The 18,708-nt window shown below is 45.6% G+C and overlaps 1 protein-coding gene across 4 annotated transcripts in view; it reads right to left on the reverse strand.

Annotated features, from left to right (window-relative positions):
• CCDC50 (coiled-coil domain containing 50) overlaps nucleotides 1-18,254 on the reverse strand; it is a 26,969-nt gene extending 8,715 nt beyond the window's left edge. The window contains exons 1-6 of one of the 4 annotated variants that reach the window (XM_019472883.1): nucleotides 18,149-18,254; nucleotides 17,629-17,691; nucleotides 16,170-16,299; nucleotides 11,200-11,290; nucleotides 7,829-7,946; nucleotides 529-635 (exon numbers count right to left, since the gene is read on the reverse strand). In XM_019472883.1, coding sequence (XP_019328428.1) covers nucleotides 529-635; nucleotides 7,829-7,946; nucleotides 11,200-11,290; nucleotides 16,170-16,299; nucleotides 17,629-17,691; nucleotides 18,149-18,245 — 606 coding nt within the window. In that variant the 5' untranslated portion in view covers nucleotides 18,246-18,254. Of the gene's footprint in view, nucleotides 1-528; nucleotides 636-7,828; nucleotides 7,947-11,199; nucleotides 11,291-16,169; nucleotides 16,300-17,628; nucleotides 17,692-17,802; nucleotides 17,845-17,883; nucleotides 18,021-18,074; nucleotides 18,094-18,148 lie in introns of those variants that run through there. The other 3 variants (XM_019472886.1, XM_019472885.1, XM_019472884.1) reach the window with 3 other exon arrangements.
• Nucleotides 18,255-18,708: the final 454 nt, after the last annotated feature.

Genomic DNA, 18,708 nt, shown 5'->3' on the forward strand with positions numbered 1-18,708 from the left:
GGGAACACAGAGACAAAAGAGTAACACCTCTGAATTATTCATAGCCATTAACATACTGGGCAGGGCAAGTAGGTGCCTATACAAATATGCTACCATCCTCTCAAAATATACTTAGCTACCTCAATACTTACCTCGCAACCCAAAACCAAACTGTCATTTCAGCTTTTCAGCTGAGTTTTGCCATCATCTATCTGCCAGGCCACACCACAATTCATTGCCCACCCTGCTGCCCTCTCAAAGATGGGCACTGGGCTGACCACACTGACTACAGGCCATCTTTACCCACCTCGAAGTGTTTGTTTAATATCACTCTGCTTTGATAATTTAATTTTTGGGTGTTTATTTCAGAAAATAGGGCTCTACTGGCTGGATGCCAGCTGTCACTCCATATGTGTGTGTATGGGAGACAAAGGTAGTGACCAGAATGCACAGTAGCAAGACCTTAGGTCTTAAAGTCACCATCATATATAAAAGGTTTACAAGTTAACTTAGTTCCTTTGAGTTGACCAATGCATCCTCTCTACTTACCAGGAGCTCTTCCTCCTGCAGCTTCCGAGCAATCTCTGCATCAGACAACTCCTGTTCCCTTCGGGGTGTATCATACATGGCTTGCTTCGTCCCCCTCAACTTAGTGCCTACAGAATTGTGAGAGAAAACAATCAACTCAACCGTTTTCCAAATGCTTTGGTAAGGAAATCCCCACCATGTCCTCAGCCACCTGCAAAAGACCCACTCAAGGGAACCAGCGTACCTGCCAGACAGCTGGTTTGAGAGTACCTTTAGCTGAGGTGCAGCACACACCTTAGGGAGGTTTCTCTATGTATATAGAAATATCTGATACACCATGTCTTATATGACAAATGCAACTATATGGCAGAAGAGGCCACGTCCCTTGAAGCAGTCTTTGCTGACAAAGCGATGCTAGCAAAGGAATCATAATTTTTTCACACTCTGCGCTGATACAGATACACTGGCAAAACTGGGCAGCAGAGAGCAGCCCAACATCTGTTATGAGCACAGCAGAGTCTGTGACCACACCGCTGGAGCAGCATGGGCTGCAGAAATTGCCTGGGACAGGCTCACATGAGGTTTCAGACAATTTCTTCTGTGGGCTGACCCATGAATTTTACAATTCATAGTGAGAAAACAGCCAAGTAAACATTTTTGAAGTTCATACAAGGTTCAGTTCTTGCTTTGAGTACAGTTTTATTTGTTTGTTTATTTAAAGTTAAACCATCTCCAAGTGATTTAAAAATGTTGCATTTGGAGAGTCTCTCCATAGTCTATTTGCACCAGGCCATTAAAGGAGTCTCACTGTATCCCTGTTATAAAATGAATGACTTCACTCACATACAATGAATGCCCTTCTCCTTCCATCTGCAGTCTGAACTGTATTGTTCAGACATCTCAGCCATCTAAATAAGCTTTCTGCTTTATGTCCGAAGTACACAAACACTCCAGATGTCTGTCTCTCTTCCACCTCAAACCCAGAAAGTTTCACTTAAAACTTTCATGCCTCCAGCTACACCATTTACACGTTTATTATGAATACCTGTTACATCTTACTGGGCCACCTATCAGTTTCCTTCCCGTCTCGTAAGACCAAGGGAAAAAACATGAAGTAACCAACTGACACTGAAAAATTTTCTGTGCATCTACCAAACTACCATCATACTCCACCAAGCATCCTGAAGACTTCAAACTGCAGAGAGCCAGAGACTTTATGCATCAACCCAGAATAAAACTGTGGAATAGGAAACCACCTCTTCTACTGGTATTAAAGGAGGCGTGTGGGGTTTTCTGCTTTTTGTTTTGTTTGAATCAACTGATCAATGATCTTAAGGAATTAACACCCCTCTTACAAACCATCTTAGCATTAGAAGAAAACTTCAGCTCTGGCATGTTATGGTTAAGCATATGACATGGCCTTTCCCAGCACACTTTGATCAATCCAAGCTGTGAAGAGCTGCAGTCTCTGGCCAGCACAGAAATTCTGGCAAAAAGCACCAGCTTGGTCAGAGTTAAGTTATTCACAGTGCTTCCAAGGTCAAGGTAAACACAGTTTTACCATGCTGGAATGAACAAGTGTGGCCAACAGGCTCCTGTACAGCATTACCTCTATGAAGAATAAAAGTAAATTTCCAGGAATTGTTTGCTGGCCAGTCCGAGGCTGAGCTTTATTCACACACTGACCGGTGCCAGGCTTCATTTGCTCAGAAGACAACAATAAACATTACTTCCACCCACACTCAGGGGAGCACGAAGCCCACCATGACCACAGCCCACAGGAAGAGGATGTGAGCTTCTGGCTATTTTCACTCAATGTGATGGGATCCTGAGTCACTTGGACCCACATTGTATCGGGGCAAATCACAACCTACTGATTATATATAAAGGCCTGATTAACACCTTCCACTTCCCCAAAGAAAACTTTTGCATGACGAAGACGAAGAATAATTCTCCCAGCATCTCCAGAGACAGACACGCATTATCATCCCCACCTTATCCAAGTGAAGACCAGTTAGATGGCTTAAAGCACAAGTTTCCCATGCTGTGACAGACATAGATCCAAGACTCTAAACTCCTACTTTCACTAAGAGACAGGTCACCCCCACCCCCAGTGGGGTTTTAAAAGCAGAAAGATGGATCTGGATCTTTAAAGCCCACTAGTCCCCAAGTATTATTGAACAAGAACTACACAGGTACACGTTTCCCAGAAAAATCCACTTGCACAGAATTTGACAAGAACCCCATCTTACAAACAGAGCCCAGTCAGACACCTAGTGCCACTACTGAACTTTGCCCAAAGTTAATTGATTATGTTGCCAGCAGGGTTTTCAATAAGAAGGGGATGGAAATGGCTGGCTTGTTAGTGCTTAAGGCAAACTGTCTCCACTTACAGCCCTGCATCCCAAATCAACAAAATACAAGTGTAATCATAACATTTGGTTTTTTCTAAGTTTTTTCTTCTTTTTTTTTTTTTCCCCCTGTGCAAGGAGACCACAGCACAAAACACATTATGAAAACAAAAGCTGGTTGTTGGTTGGTTTTTTGGGGAGGTTTTTGTGTTGTTTTTTTTTTTCTAAAATACAGGATACCAAGGGCACCATTTGCAACGATACCTTCTTACTCATCTTCTCTGATGCCATGGAACATGTCAAGAAATAAACAGAGCAAGAATATTAATGGGTAAGATGAATCTCATTAAATAAGGGAGAAACCTGGGCAGGATTCACCATGTACACATTGCAGGTGGACATTGGAGATAAGCAACTTCAAAGGAAACAACACAGATTTCAGACACCAGGATGGGGTGTGCAGAGGTCCATCCCCACACATACGCACACCTTCCCCATCACTTTGTTACCTGAGTCTCGCCGGCAGTCTCCAGCCTTCCCCTGGGTCACAGCATGCGGGGAGGGGGAGTGTTGCCTGCGTCCTGCCATTTTGCAGTCTTTCTCCCCACCCCTCCTATGATCATCTCTAGATTTGGCATCACAGAACTTCTCGTCATGCACCATCCTGTGTGACGAGTGGCCCTGATGACGAGATTTGTGTTTTTCAGGGCGCACCAGTGGGCTGCTGCCCCGATGCCAGGTGTCCTGCTCAGCCTCCAGTTCCATCTCAAGAAAAGGAAGGTGTTTTTCTCTATCTTGCTTTGTTGGCTTTCTGCTGCGCTGCGCCTGGTCTGCGAGTCCATGCTCCGACTCCAGGCTAAGACTGAGAGGTCTCCAAGCCTTCTCCCTGCCGGCTGCTCTCCTCTCCCGCAGCTCCGAGCTATTGCTGTGATGATAGACACCGTGCTCAGCCTCTCTTTCCAGGTCAAGGCTGGGATGTCTCCTGGACCTTCCCTGGCTGGCTGATTTCCACTCCTGCCGATGGCCACTGCTGGCCTCACTCAGTTGAGGAGACCTCCGATGATCCTCCGCGGTGGAATGCTCGTGTTCGGAGGCACCGTTGTACAAAGGCGAGGGCGCTTCTCGGTGCTCTCTCTTTCGGTGCGTGCGCCTGTCACCACTGCGTGCCCTGCGAGGCTCAGAAACCTGCTCTCTGGGGTCACCCCAGCGGTGCTCTGAGCAACAGGGGGACAAACAACGAGCGGGTTAGTGGTGCGGGGGTTAACGGTGGTTCAGCGAGGCCAGACTCACAGCATGCAGATGAGGGAGCTTGATGCAAGAAGCTGGAAATGCAGGCAAAGCATGACGGGATCAGAAAGAAGAGTAACGGGGATACAACGCTTGCAGGATATAACGGGGTGCAGATGAAGGAGCTTGATGCAAGGAGAAGCTGAAAATGCAGGCAAAGCATGACGGGATCAGAAAGAAGAGTAACGGGGATACAACGCTTGCAGGATATAACGGGGGACAGTGAAATGGCAGCCTGGCTAGCAGCAGGGCACCACGGGAGCCAAGGGGGTTGGAGCAGAAAGCACAGGTCCAGCCCGAAAGTGTGTCCAAGCACCTCCTAAGACAAGGACAAGCCAGTATGGAGATGAAGGACTTTTAATGATGCCATTGGGGCTGAAAAAACAGCCAGCAGAGCAGCTCATCTCCTGGTGATGACACGTCACTGCTGCAGGATACTGAAACCACCAGAGAAAGGCTTGCAAAGGAGGGCGCAAGATGCAGGTGAGGCTGGGAGGCAGCGAGGTGGGGAGGCAGCATAAGGCCAGGAGGGGCCAAGCAGAGGGTCAGGTTGGATCCTGGTTTTTGAGCACCGGTGCCTTGCCCTGGCTTCAGGCACAAGGTTTTTCATCAGAAAAAACAGCCTCACCTAACTGGGGGAAGACCCACACAAAGCAGAAGAGAGAGAGGCAAGTGGGATGGGATATTTTTTATTTTTTTTTAAAAAGCAAGAACGAGATGAAGGATAGCTGCAGCATCCAAATATCTTCCACCACAGACTGTCACATATCTCTTGCAGACCCAGAAGTTTCAGGGCCTGCACTTCTTCATTGCTTAAATAAAAATCTATGCTTTGACTGCAGAGAGGGCTACTGAAATTTAAGGGCAGGATAAGACCTCACAAAAAACCCAGCAAACCCAGGCTCCTGACCTCAGCAATGTAGCTGGAAAAGCCGCTTACTCAGCAGCTTGGCGGGGTTGTTTCCTCCGTGCTTTCCAGAAAGCAGGTGGAAATTTTCTTCGCTTTTAGTTTCAGTAATAAACCTGACACAGCTACGAGGATGCAGCAGTCTACCTGCATATAATCTCCTGATCAATTTTCCAATCAACTTATTTGCTAAGAAAAAATCATTGCACTTAGTGAACTATTATCTCCACAGCAGCTTTTCAGAATGAAGGCGTATTTCTGAAGAAAAAAAAATTTCCTTGAAGCAGAGGCTGATTTGAAACAGAACTATACAAAAAACCAAACCAAAAAACCAGCAGCGTAAGACTTTCCTTCTCCACTGCTGAGCTTTTTTTTATAGTATCTAAAACCTATTTAAAATAGATTTCACTGCACATGAACTGCATTCTGTTTTAATAAATAGCTCTGCCTTCCTCACAGTCATCCAGATTTCAGGAAAAAACCCACCAAAACTGAATGTTCCCTTCAAGTCATTCTATTCAGAAAAAACTTCTTCAGAGCCAGCAAAAATATACCCTACAGAAAACCCACCCTGAAAACAATTCTGTGTTACTTTTATCCAGAACAGGTGTATTTTTAAAAATCCAAGAACTGTAAGAGTAACCAAAGCAGTTCCTGCTAACTGGTAGGTTTTTCTGTTCAGTTTTAGATCGTTTGCACAACTTACAGAAAACAAATATCCAATAAAACAGTCTAAGTGACTTACTGAACAACGGAGACCAGAGCCTGAAAGCAAGTCAGTTTTTGAACAATACTAACAAGGGTCTAAGAATTAATTCAATTTTGTCATTAAGGAAAGCTCAATAAATACAGCAGCAGAGAGCAGGAGATCATGAAATAGCAAAGCATGGCCGCGCTGGGAAAGGATTGCTGCAGGTAATGCAGCCATGCCAGACAGCCTGAGCAGAGGGTTTGCTTTTGGGGTATCTCAGGGCGATTAACTCCTCAGCAGGCACCGGTTCCTGCGGCACCTTCCACAGGGGCCGTGTAAACACTCTTTAGGTCCTGGTGTTACTCTCTCAAGCAGCTAGTGACTGAGCGAATACAGAAATGTTTTTCATGGCACAGACAGTTCTGGGAGGAACTCTGCCTTTTTTCATGTTTATTTTTCCACTTTTTAAGAGCTTAGATTGCTCTGGAGTAATAGCCCTAATCCACACTCCTCCTGGATGTGGATAAATTTTCATTCAGTCTCAAGACAGACTAAAACCCAAACAAAGCCAGGGCTTTTTTTAAGTTCACAAGTAATGAAGGTGATACAAACCGAGGATGCTGAAGCCTAATCAGATAGTACCCAAGTATTTAAGAGGTTCCAGATCAATGGATTAGATGATCCAGGCATCAAAATCCACTCCAGTCCTTTCTAGTTTTTAAGGAGCAAGGATCAAGAGCAGCACTACTATGAATGGTCAGGCAAAACACCTTCTACCTCACCTCCGAGACTACAGATTATTGCAGGAAGAAAAATTAGACCCACAAGATACCCTGCTCTCCAAATCCACACAACAGTATCAGTTCAGAGTCACAGGCTTTTGTCAGCTGATTTCTGTTATAAAAATCCATCCTGTCCCACCATCTCTGCATGGCAACACTATTACCTATCTTGTATTTTTTCCAGGGACTTGTCCCATTTAATTCTGAAAAATTGAAGTGTGGGTTGTCCATAAGGCTCCAAGATCAAAGCCTTTCCCAGCTCTGTACACGTAGCTGGACTTGTGGTCATGAAGTTTCCACTTGGTTACTGCTTTGCACTTTGTGCTTTGTGTTTTCTTGGCTATCCTTGAACTTCTTCCCAATTGAAACTAAAATACTTTGTGTAAGTTCAAATAAAATACATTTAAAATCGCCAATAGCATTGATGTTAAAATGAGAAATAAGAGGTTTGATCTTCATCTTCACAATCTGTTAATCAAAAGCAGCCCGTCTCTCCCCCACCACATTTTTTTTGAAGAAAGAACACAAGAACCACCACCAGTGCACAGCAAAGCCATCCCCAGATTGCTCCATAATTAAACACACCCTGATTCTCTCCTCCCAATTTAAAGGTCTGTATTCAATCATAAAAGCCAACCAAGAGAAAGCAATACAGCGCTACGGGTCATATCTTTTCCACAACATACAGTCCCAGATGATAATCACAGCAGAGACATTCTGTGGAGATGACCTTGTTATTCAGTAAGTCATTCAAAGCAGTAGTGCTAATTTTAATGCTTGGATACATACCTGCAAGGAGTTATTTTTGAAAGGCTGTTCCATGAACCAGCATTTATTCCTTTACACACGTAGCTGTGCCAGCATCACAGATGAGCACACAGAACTGTTTCTCTTTGAATGCAACCATGGAATTGCATCCGAATTTCTCCCCCGCACGCTTGTGGTGTTACACAGAAGTAACTGTGGCTTATCAGTACTACCAGCTACTGCCTTTTTCCACAAGCCCTTTGAAAACATGCATGCATGGGTGTGCTTGTGCATACACACACCACACACCCTACCCTACCCCTGTCCTTTAGGCCATCTTATAGGACATCAAAAGTTAAAAGTGTCTTCTCCACTTTTTTTTTTTCATATTTCCTGATTCCAGAATAAAGTCTGATCCTGACCCTGGAAACTGATCCAATGCTACAGTGCTGAATGCAGGACTGTAGGATAAGGGAGATCTCCTAAACGGAGTTGCCAAGTCACCAGGTTCACCTATACTGCCATGATCTTGATCCTTTATCGAGCAGAAACGTACCTCCATTTTCTGCATAATAGCTATCTTCATAGACTGTGTGTCCCTGGGATTCTGGGTAGTGCTTCTTGCGCTTTTTTTCTTCCTGCAGTTCTTTCTGTTGTAGGAGGCGGGCAATGTCCTGCAGAGATGGAAGAAAATAGACATTACCTTTCTCCCCCCCCAAAATATCTCCAGTTTCTTTTATTCAAATTCTTTATTCAATTATAAAAATCCCCGATAGTTTAATTTTTCAGACACGTCAACGACAGGGTTACTCTCAAAACCCCTGGGCTGGATGGGGCTTCCAACTGAGTGGCTGACACAAGGGACCATCTCAGCAGCCAGTATCCAACCTCACCCAGGACCACCGCTGAGCTTCCAATCCCGTGGCAGACTCACAGGTTCCTGTTCCACCTGCACACAAGCCTGCAAAGCCCTAACGGCCAAAGCATAGCAGAAGGGACTGCGTGTGCAACCTCAGGCTTCTAGCAAGGATTTGGAAGTCACACAAGCGCACACCCGCTCACACGAGCGGGCTGGACCTCCCCCCTGAACTCCACCAGGGAAAGAAAAACAGAGGCAAGGCCTGTCTCCAGCTGAAGGCACTTCAGACTGGGAAGGAGTTCCCAGAGCAAGTCATGAACTCTCTTCAAACCAGCTGTAATTTACAGGGACTGTAGGATGCCAGGCAGGGAAATGCATCAATTTGACAGACAGAGGCTGAAGGAAAAGAAAATCGAAAGGGATGTTAGGAAGAGAGGACTAGGCACGAGACAGGAGTGCTGCGGGGACTGCAGCCGTTTATCTTCTGTCACAGTTTTGGTAGATAAGCCACCAAAGAAAGTAGCACTCCATTTTCCTAATTGGTTTTCTTTCGAGATGACTAATGGATCAACAAGGCCTAGCAACAGCAAACAGCTCCCTGGGGCTTGCTCATTTGGGGCCCAGAAGCTTGCGAGTCAATGGGGCTAGTCTGAAACTAGGAAGAGAAGCTGGAAGATACCAGCAGGGCACGCTACCCCTTTGGATGCTATTCATTTAAGCCTCCCTAATCCTCAGGACCTTTACAGAACCATGCATGTAAAGTGTACATTGCAGGCAGGAAAGGCATCACTGAAATGCAAACTAAGAGCCAACACCCTCCAGAGCAAAGCCAGCACTGGAGGACGTTGGATGGGTGTTCAAGTACAAACTATCATTTCAGGGTTCGGATCAGATCTGTTCAATAACCAGCTTTGTGGAGGACCTGGGGATGCCACAGGCTCCTTACCAAAACAAACAAACAAACAGAAGAATAAAAAAAAATTTTCCTTCCCCTGACAAGGTCAACCTCTTCTAGCAAGTACAGTAAGTCTATAAATATACGGGCTTAAGCACATTATCTCCAGGACTGAGACAGCTCAGGACTTGCAAATCCACACAAACCATTTCTTACAGACTGGACTTGTAAGCAGGTAGGCTTAGCACTTCATTTAAAAACCCTGCGCAACAAGAATAAAAAAAAAATTTCCTTCCCCTGACAAGGTCAACCTCTTCTAGCAAGTACAGTAAGTCTATAAATATACGGGCTTAAGCACATTATCTCCAGGACTGAGACAGCTCAGGACTTGCAAATCCACACAAACCATTTCTTACAGACTGGACTTGTAAGCAGGTAGGCTTAGCACTTCATTTAAAAACCCTGCGCAACAGACTGGATCTGCCTCAAGCACAGCACTGGCATAACACTGCTAGCCACTACTGATACCAGAGAGCTATCGCATACGCTGGGCAGCTACTACACCCTCAACAAGACTACAAGACTAGCCCGGCGTGTGGCCAGCAGCGGTGTAATACAGAATGTCCTGCAGGGTACGTGTATAGGTGCTGTGCCGAGGGCTACAGAAGGGGCTCTGATGTTTGTCACTCTGCCAGCCGACAAACCTCTGGGGCACTGCGCAGCCTCACTCACGTTGCTCAGGCTCTGCATCAGCACAGAAGCCCACCCAAAAGAAACAACGCTGGGGGGGGACCCTGGAAGGGAAGCAGGATCGATTCAAGCTCTCCAGAAGTCCTGTTGCAAGGATGGGCAGTAGTGCCACACCCCGGTACCGGCTGCAGCCTAACTCAGTCCACAGCTACGTTTCAGCCACACTTGGGAACTTCCCCCATACCAGCAGGAAGAAAGAATATTTATGGCTTCTCCTCATCACTTCGAGCCACGTTCATTTGAAAATTGCTCCCAACAGCACGAGATGGTCAGCACGCTGATTTGACAGGTTGCAGGGACCTGCTGTCAGACTGCTGACATCCCAGCAGCTCTCTACATAAAGCAGGAAGGAAAGATGCAATTCCCACAGCCAACGTGAGTAGTACTGCATCCCCTTCACCTTCCTGATAAAAGTGAGACAGATGGTCACATTTATAGCACAAATCCTTTAGCTGCAAGTGTTCCTCCCACCTCTGTTACCACAAGCTCCTCTTGGAAGCCCTTCCATGTCTGCCAGGGCAGCCTTTCAGTACTTGCTTGGACTTAATGGTATAGGAAGAAAATGAGGTCTTGCACAAGCAAACTGATGCATTTGCCAGGTAAGGACAGATTCTTATTTCAGGCTCTTCCAGGAAACACAGCCTTATGTTCAAGCTCCGCCTACAGAGAAAATACCACTAGGTGCCTCTTGAGCATCTTAAGACTACTCAGACTTCTCAGGAAACTATCTGTAATCAAAAATGGGGCCACATTCCAGGCTCACACAGGTGTTCCTCCACTCCATGGGTTTCTTGAACACCCAATCTGACAGGCTGACACATCCACAAGCCAAATCCTTTGAACGCCACGGACAAGCCACACTGCCCACTCTCAAGCAACAGCAGCAGAGCAACATTACGCATTAACAAAAGGAATCTGCTGGCAAGAAACTACATGAGGGTGTTCAGGCTGTGAAAGACTAAATTGAAGATGAAAGAAGGTAATGGAGAAGCCAGAGATAGATGGCTGGGCTGAGTGTCCTGCTGAAGTCTTTGTACCAAAGACCAAGCAATCATGACCCAGGATGCTCCCAAAGTGGCACCTGTGTCCTTGCATTTGAGAAAGCAAGCAGATCACAGACTGCATAAACAATTACACTTTCCCACACCAGGGCAATGAACACCTCAACAAGACCCATCTATTACTTACCCTCTTCATTAGCAAGGCCACTGGCATCAACAACCCTTGTGACCCTTGAGCATGAGGACTATGACTGTATCTTATTCCTGTAACAGGACCCCCTGAAATCTCTGCGCGTACCGAGACCTGTGATGACCAGGACTGACACCATGCAAGCCAACTCCTGTGGCTAATGACCAAGAAATGCCTGCACTGAAAGGGCTGCTACAAATAGCCCTGCCATCCCTGCAGCTTTAAAGGTTACCTCGTCTTTTTCCTCTTGCCTGCGGCGCTGCTCTGCTTCAAATACCAGCTTCACTTGGATTTCCTGAGCGATCTCGCAGTCCTGTCGTTCTCTAGAAAGCAAGGAGACAAGGATTATAGGCAGCTAAAGTCACAGGCATCAGTCAGCCTGGAGAAAGAGATAAAAGAGCTAAAGAACCCATCTGATTTACACACAAGAATTATTACTTGGTATTAATGCAGAGCCTATAAATCCTCACCAGGGACCAGGACTCCCTGTAATTACTGCTGGCCAAATTTAGAAAAGAGCTCCCAAAACATCCACAAAGTATAAAGCAAGAGAAAACAGATTCATAGGCAGTTTGCTAAGAAAGGAGGTAGGAACCATAAGATAGGGCAGGCCAAGGCAGTGCACAGGAGTCTCTGCAAACAGTCTAATTCTGCTGAGGAGTCTTTGTACATGTGGTGCCAAAGGAAGGCTTTAGGGGTACGGTTAATGCAGGCATTTCTGGGAAGTGGTGTTCACGTGAAAGCCAAGAAGGAGAAAGTGCAGAAATTCTGACAGCAAAAGACAGTATGTAGGCCAACCAGAGGCTGGAGGTGACGGTTCAGTAATGAATGAGAAATGCTGCTGAGGTGGGACGAGACACAAAAGCAGAACCGGTGCCAAGAGGCAAGAACGCAACATGCGTCAAAACGAGGGGTGAGGGAGCCATCATCACAGTGCCAGTGCGGATGCAGGAACAACATCAGATTGCATTAACTGGGGACAAAGAGATACCAGAGTAACTGAGACATGAGATGAGAGTTTCGTCTGTGTGGATAGACCAGGAAGGCCGTATTTCAGGGACGTCATACAGAAAGCATCTGCAAGAATTTCGCCATACTCAGCCACACACCCTGATGCCTCTGGCAAACAGGCTGGAACAATGGCCACGGGTTCCTCAGGGCAACCCAGCAAAGGGCTGGGGGATTTGAGAAGAAAGACTAAGAGCCCTTTTTGCCAGCACTGTTGAAACTGAGCCAAAGACTAGCTCTGAACAGGTCAGAAAAATCAAATCTAAGCTATCTCTGCAACTGAGACTACCGAAAGGCAAGTCATAGAAGGAGATGAGGATGGGAACAGCAAGAGGCAGGGCTTGCTTTATTAGAATACAATCTTTTGAAGAATACACTGGCAATTATCAGATGGGTGATGGGAGGACTACCAAGAGCATATTATGGAAGTCAAGCAAATATTTCAAGAGAAGCAGGTTCAGCCATGTCAAAGTTGTGCTGTGCGGGCTGGAGCAACTAGTTCTAGGCTTGAGCAAGGATCAGGGCATAAATGACCTAGCAAACTTGGAGGCAAAGGACTGGAAGAGAGTCTAGGACGTGAGCAGAGGAAATTAAAATAGTAAGTGCAGACAAGCACTTTTGGTAGCAAAACAGAGAAGTGGCATGGCTGGAGCAGTCAGTGGCACCACAGAGCCTTCTTTCATAGAAAGTGAAGAATGAAAGAAACAGAAAGAGTGGATATGTGGCTTAGGGTGGGAAGGAAGGAATGAAAGAAACAGAAAGACTGGATATGTGGCTTAGGGTGGGAAGGAAGGACACTGTGACAAGAAGAGAGTTTAGAGGACAGATGCCACCAAGAAACAACTGATCTGTCATAGGGAAGGAAAAGGAACATGCAGCGAGAGGGAAAAAGAAGCTTCTTTATTTCTGTCAACTGCTCCTTGGAAGGAGACCTGCAACTGGGTACAGCACGTTATTTATATGAACCCCAAGTACACATGAACCGAAGTCAGTGTCACAACATGACATTTTCCTTCCCCCTCCAAGACCACCACACTCAAACACTTCTGCATATTCATAAATTGACCCACATCTAGAGACATCCCAGAAGGCACCCATGAATTTTAGTGTTTGTAGGGCTGGAGTTATCAATAGATCAAACAACTTCAGACATCAGTTTCTTTCATCCAGGTAATAAATCCTGGCATTTCGTGTGTGTGCTTATGTGCGTTTCACTTGAGACCAGGGAGAGACCCATTCAAAGGCACATGAGCTCACACGGCAGCAAATCTTGTTCTTGAACCTGCCATATAAAAAGGGACCTTGGCAAACCTGGTACCAGCAGGGAACCACAGTCCCCAGCAAAACAATAGCTGAATATGCAAAACCTGGGGACCAGTCTGTCAATGGGCCTAAGATAGCGGATCCCTTACGACCCCGTCTCAGAGGACATGAATCCAGGTAGAAAATAAGTTAGAAAGGTCAGACATATCAAGGCATTGCACATCTCCAGTTCCCCCAGCACCTGTGAGCAGAGCTAAGGTGCCAAGTTCATCAGCACCAACTCACTTGCTAAATGCTTAAAATACATCTTACTGCAGACAAACAGGAGACAGAAACAGCTAGTAGTCTTTCAGAGCCAAGGCAACAAGGTCATTGCCTCTCCATTCACAGCAAAGAACACTAGGAGTAATGCAAAAGCAGAAGCATTTTCTTGTTCCTGATGACATGCATCTTGGAATACACCGTATCAATCTCTAAGAACCACTGAACAGCAACAGAGGATTAGATTTGGGGTTTTATTGCTCAGTGGTAATTAAATACTGAGACTTGATTAGTTAATCAACATAAGCCAGTGTTTCAACTTGACTGAGCGTAAGAAAATAGGCTAAAGAACTTTGACAGCTCTTCTTGCCCTTCAATTTCTTTAGTGTGAGTTCAAGTGCTCATCAGTCCTAGAAATCAGCCAGAGCAACATAAACATGACCATCCCTGAACATCACACCTAGGGGTCCTTCATTCCTGGACAGCCAGGAGTGTTAAGTGTCAGGGAAACTCTACATCAGTTTAGGAAAAAGAAAAAGTGTGATCAGAAAGCTCCCATTCACATTGGCTGTAGCAACTAATTGTTGCCAGATGAGGAGAAAAAAAAAAGGATTTAAGGGAACCATTCAAAGGAACTGTTCACATTAGTGTAACAGAACCATCACAGCACTGGGAGCAAAACAAGGAAAAAAAGCATATTTTCACGGTATTTGACAGTTATTTTAGCAACCTTGCTACTATGCTTGGCAGTGTGCAGGCTGCTCAGCTAGATGTGAGAGATGCTTTCAAAGAAGCATGAAAATAAGGTTTGATGCTTCCCTGAATTCTTAAGAAGATAAGTTATTTCTATTCTCTCATTTATCTTCATAAAGTCCTTCTGAGACAATCTAGGATTTGAAAGACAGAAGAAAGCCCATAAATTTGAAGAGCTTTATGTTCCCTGTTTCTAAAGACCACCCAGTTCTGCCCCTTTACTCCTCCCATAACCTTGGAGTGTCAAGCTGTCCTAGACAATACAGAAAGCAACAGCAGCAAGGATCATTTTGTTGCCAGAACACGCTGATCTTGCACGAGGAAGAGACAGTGGGAATGTACAGAGAATTAAGGAAGAAAAAGATCCAATTACAAAAGGATGCCTCCAACTTTTTTTACTATTTTGCAGAAGAGCTCATGCTTTCAGGAGCAGAACTGCTGCTGACACAACATTTTGCATCAGCAGTTCTGCCTGTAACTTGGCTCACAAAGTTCATAAATCCCATTTTACAGAGTCCTACAACAAGAAAATTGTTTGCAGTTCCCAGCAAGTAACAGAAAGGAATCATCTCTGCCATACAAAATTAATTTTTATGTTGTCATTTACACGCTCACATCTCTAATTGGTAACAAAGACAAAGCTATTGAAAGAAAGCACAGACTTGAGATACACACATGTATCCACCCAATGCTGCCCGAGTATGCTGGGAACATTGAGAACAGTGGCTGATTTGTCACGCCCCAGCTTCAAATCTTTTATGAGCAGCTCCTTTGAAGTCAGTCCTATACCTCACACATCTGCAATACAGTGCTCTTCTACTCCATCGCTGCCTCTGCCAGATGAGCCACCCAGGGTTTGTGATCCACCACCAACTGTACCTGGTGGGTGGCATCACAGAGCACGACACAAGCCAGGAGGCAGCACAGCCGCTGGGAGATGCGCCCTACCTTGCAGACCCTGCATTTGCAGGGAGCCCCATTAGAAAGCAAGCTCCTGTCTCTCATCATTGGGGTCTGACTGAGCCCTCTCACACGACCCATTCATTACATCTCACGCATTGCAAGAGACTGGGGGGGCGGGGGGACAAAAAAAAAAGGAAAAGCACCAGTGTCAACTCTGGATTGGAAAGTACAGTTTGTTTTGCCCTGCGCTGCCATGTTTCATTTCTACACCAGCTCCACAGCCTAAGAGCCATGGCACACAGAAAGCCAAATCACAGACCACAGGGTTAGATCTGGGGTGTGGGGCCTGAGCAAACCGGATCGCTCATTAAACATTCTCCCACAGCTGCTGCAGAAGTCAGTGACTGCAAGAGAAGGCCTGTCCCCCAACACCCATCTCCACCAAGTGACCCTGGGGCAGCAGCTCCTCTTCCCGGGTCACTTCACGCTGGAGTACCTGCAAGTGCAAGCAGGGGCTTTCAGCTGTTCAGTGCAGCAGGACACCAAAAAGCATTGCACCCAGCTCCTCAAAAGCACTCATCAGGCACAATGCACACATGCCAATATCTGCAGTTTCCACAAGAGAGAGAATTCACTGTAACACTCTGTATTTCTGTGGTGCTGTTTCTTCTTTCTCAGACTTTAGCCAGGGACAAGATCAATGCAAATGGCCAAGTTATCCCACTTTGCCAACAGGCAGCAGAACAAGAAGGCTCCTTCCCGTAGTCTGGCAACGGAGTCCAAGCCAGGACAGGCTCCAGGGCCACCTACTCCCACCCTGTCCTCATTACTCTGTGCCAGAGCCTAGTATCAATACTTTTACGGCATCAGATAGCCAAAGGAAAAAGAAAACAAAAGCAAAAGGCTGATCAACCTGAACCCCCATGTACTGTCAATCAACTCAAATCAAAGCAGCTGATTTCAGTGCTCTGACTAAATGAGACTAGCATTTCAACAGTTCCATCCCAAACTCACAAGTCTTTTCGGTGTTTCTGGATTTGAGCACGTGCTTTCAGATCCTCCTCTTCTTGCAGTTGCTTGGCCACCTGCAAGTCATGTTTCACCAGACGATTACGCTGAACATTTGTTGCCAAGTGATGCTCAACTGGAAAGAGACAAGAACCCCCAAGTCAGCCTGCAGAACTTCATGGTGTGAACAAGACAAAGTAAGTGGGAGGGAGATTCCAGGCCAGAAAGGAAGACAGTTCTTGGCAGGAAAACATCCCGTAACATCTCTAAAGGTGGGGAAGTCCTGAACTGAAATTACGCTAGCAGCTTGAGATTGCCTCATTTCAGCACTGAGGGGGCTGTATACATGCGTCTGTTACCAAAACAAGATCTACATATCTTAATCGCATCCAGATTTATACAGAATATTTTTTAGGCTTTGAATTTCATATTCTGGCCACAGGAAATTACTCTAGATTAATAAAGTGGGGCTGGAAGGGACCGCCACAGGCCAGTGAGGATGAGTTGAACCTAAACCACTTCTGATGGATGCTTCCCTAATTTGTTCTCAAGAACCTCTAGAGGAGGAAAGTCCTCTCGCTCTCAACATAATCGGTTCCAGAATCTCACTACCTTTATATTTAGCAACAGAGCAACCAAGTACTACAGCGAGTCCTTTACCATACATGGATACTGCCTGCAAGAAAAGATAGCTACATGAGCTGCAGCTGAGAGCCAGCTTCAATTCAGTGGTCTCAGGTTCCAGCAGCAAGGGCACAACTTCAGCACAAGCTGCACGCTTGGTGGAGTAGCTGGAACAGCATTAGCACCTAGTACTGGTAGATACCAATTGTCTTGGCAGCCGGCAAAGCAGAACAGATAGGCCACCACACCTGAAACTGCAATGCAAACATACCCCAAGTAACAGATAAGAATGTTAAAAAAAAAAAATTACCAGTCACTTTGAAGTTCCTGGCTGTACTTTTTTTCCTCCTTCTTAAACCCTACAGTGTACAGCTGCCCTACCTCAAATGTCTTAAAAGGAAGCCTCCTTTCAAAAGGCAGGCACTAGCGATTCGGAAATAAGTAAATAAACAGAACTCTTCTGGTTGCACCTCAGGTCAGCCTATAAAACTTGAAGCTTCCAAAATTGCTAGTCATTTCTAAAAACCTTGCACAGCAACAAAACCTCAAGTGTGCTCCCACATGCAATTTTATCATAAATGGCATAAACAAACTCAACTCTAAAAGGAGAGCACAAAATTGAAACATGAAATGCAACTATCTCTAGGGTACAACGTGAGCTGGGGCAGAACGCAGAGTAGTGTTACAGGACAGTGAAGACAGTAATAATAATCCATACTCCAATAAAAAGAATAAAAATGAAATAAAAGCAGGGAGGATTTTTCTTAGCAAAACCAAACAAAGCCAGGTATCTGTTGGGACAAATTTGCTTCAGTTTGTTCCAAAGATCATTGCTACTTACTTTCTTGCTCCTGTAAGTTATGGGCCAAGGTATGATCTTCCAGAACAGCGAAGTCTCGACACACTAAACAGGGAAACAAAGCCGAGAGAATTAGCATCAGGAGGAGGAAAAAAAAAAAAAGCCTCAAAAGAGCCATGGGGGTCAAGAGAGCATGCGTGCAGAGGGACTTCTGACACATTTGCTTTCTACCAGCCGAGGTCTGGACTTGTAGGTTTTTCCCCCTCTGCACTTGTGGCTATTTCTGCACGTACTTACTTTTTTGTCGATGTTTGCATAACAAGCCTTCTCCACTCTTCCCTCCACCTCCACTTTAGTTTAAGGCCAGAATTGCCCGCACCACCACTGGATCAGACCTTGTATACAAAACCCTGTATTCCAACCAGATTTATACCAAAGCCCACGCTTAGTATGTTCAACTAAAACCAAGGTCAAGCATTTGTGCTTACTATGACTTTCTTTGCCAGGTTAAAAAGTCTGAGAATAGTATTTTCTCCATACAAAGACACACGCACACTGTCACCTCTGCAGAGCTGAGCACACTGAGCTCCACAGCTCTCACTGCAAGGCATTTCGACCAGCTCAGGAATCATTTTACAGTTGTCTCCTGTAAGCTGCATTGACTTTTTCAGGCGCAGATGCTGGATTTGTACCTAGAACCCAGATATGGGATCAACCACAGCGTTACCGGCAGGGATAAGCACAGCTTCTTAAAAAGATGCTGCAAACGACCCAGAGACAAGCTAAACGGGAAGGGGACGAGCTCCCTTAGGCACCAGTCTGAAAGGAGCAGATTTTTGCCAATGCCTATCACTTTCGCACTTGAACTTTCAAAGGAATGCTCTACCCACACTGTAGAAAAACACCAGGGTTTATTTTTAACTTATGATAGGCAGCGGGGCAACAAAACACAAGCCACATACATACTGGGACAGGGACACACACACAGAGTATCTGGTTCAGCCTTTTGGTGGTAGGTACACATCAGCTTCTCGGTGAACCAAGGACAAACTGTGACCTGTGCCCCCAAACTGCAGGATGGGGCCCCGCTCCGCACATCTGCCATACACGGGGTTCCCGTCT

The sequence above is a fragment of the Aptenodytes forsteri genome, unplaced genomic scaffold (assembly GCF_000699145.1).
Source record: "Aptenodytes forsteri isolate BGI_AS27 unplaced genomic scaffold, ASM69914v1 Scaffold404, whole genome shotgun sequence".
Classification (NCBI taxonomy): Eukaryota; Metazoa; Chordata; class Aves; order Sphenisciformes; family Spheniscidae; genus Aptenodytes; species Aptenodytes forsteri.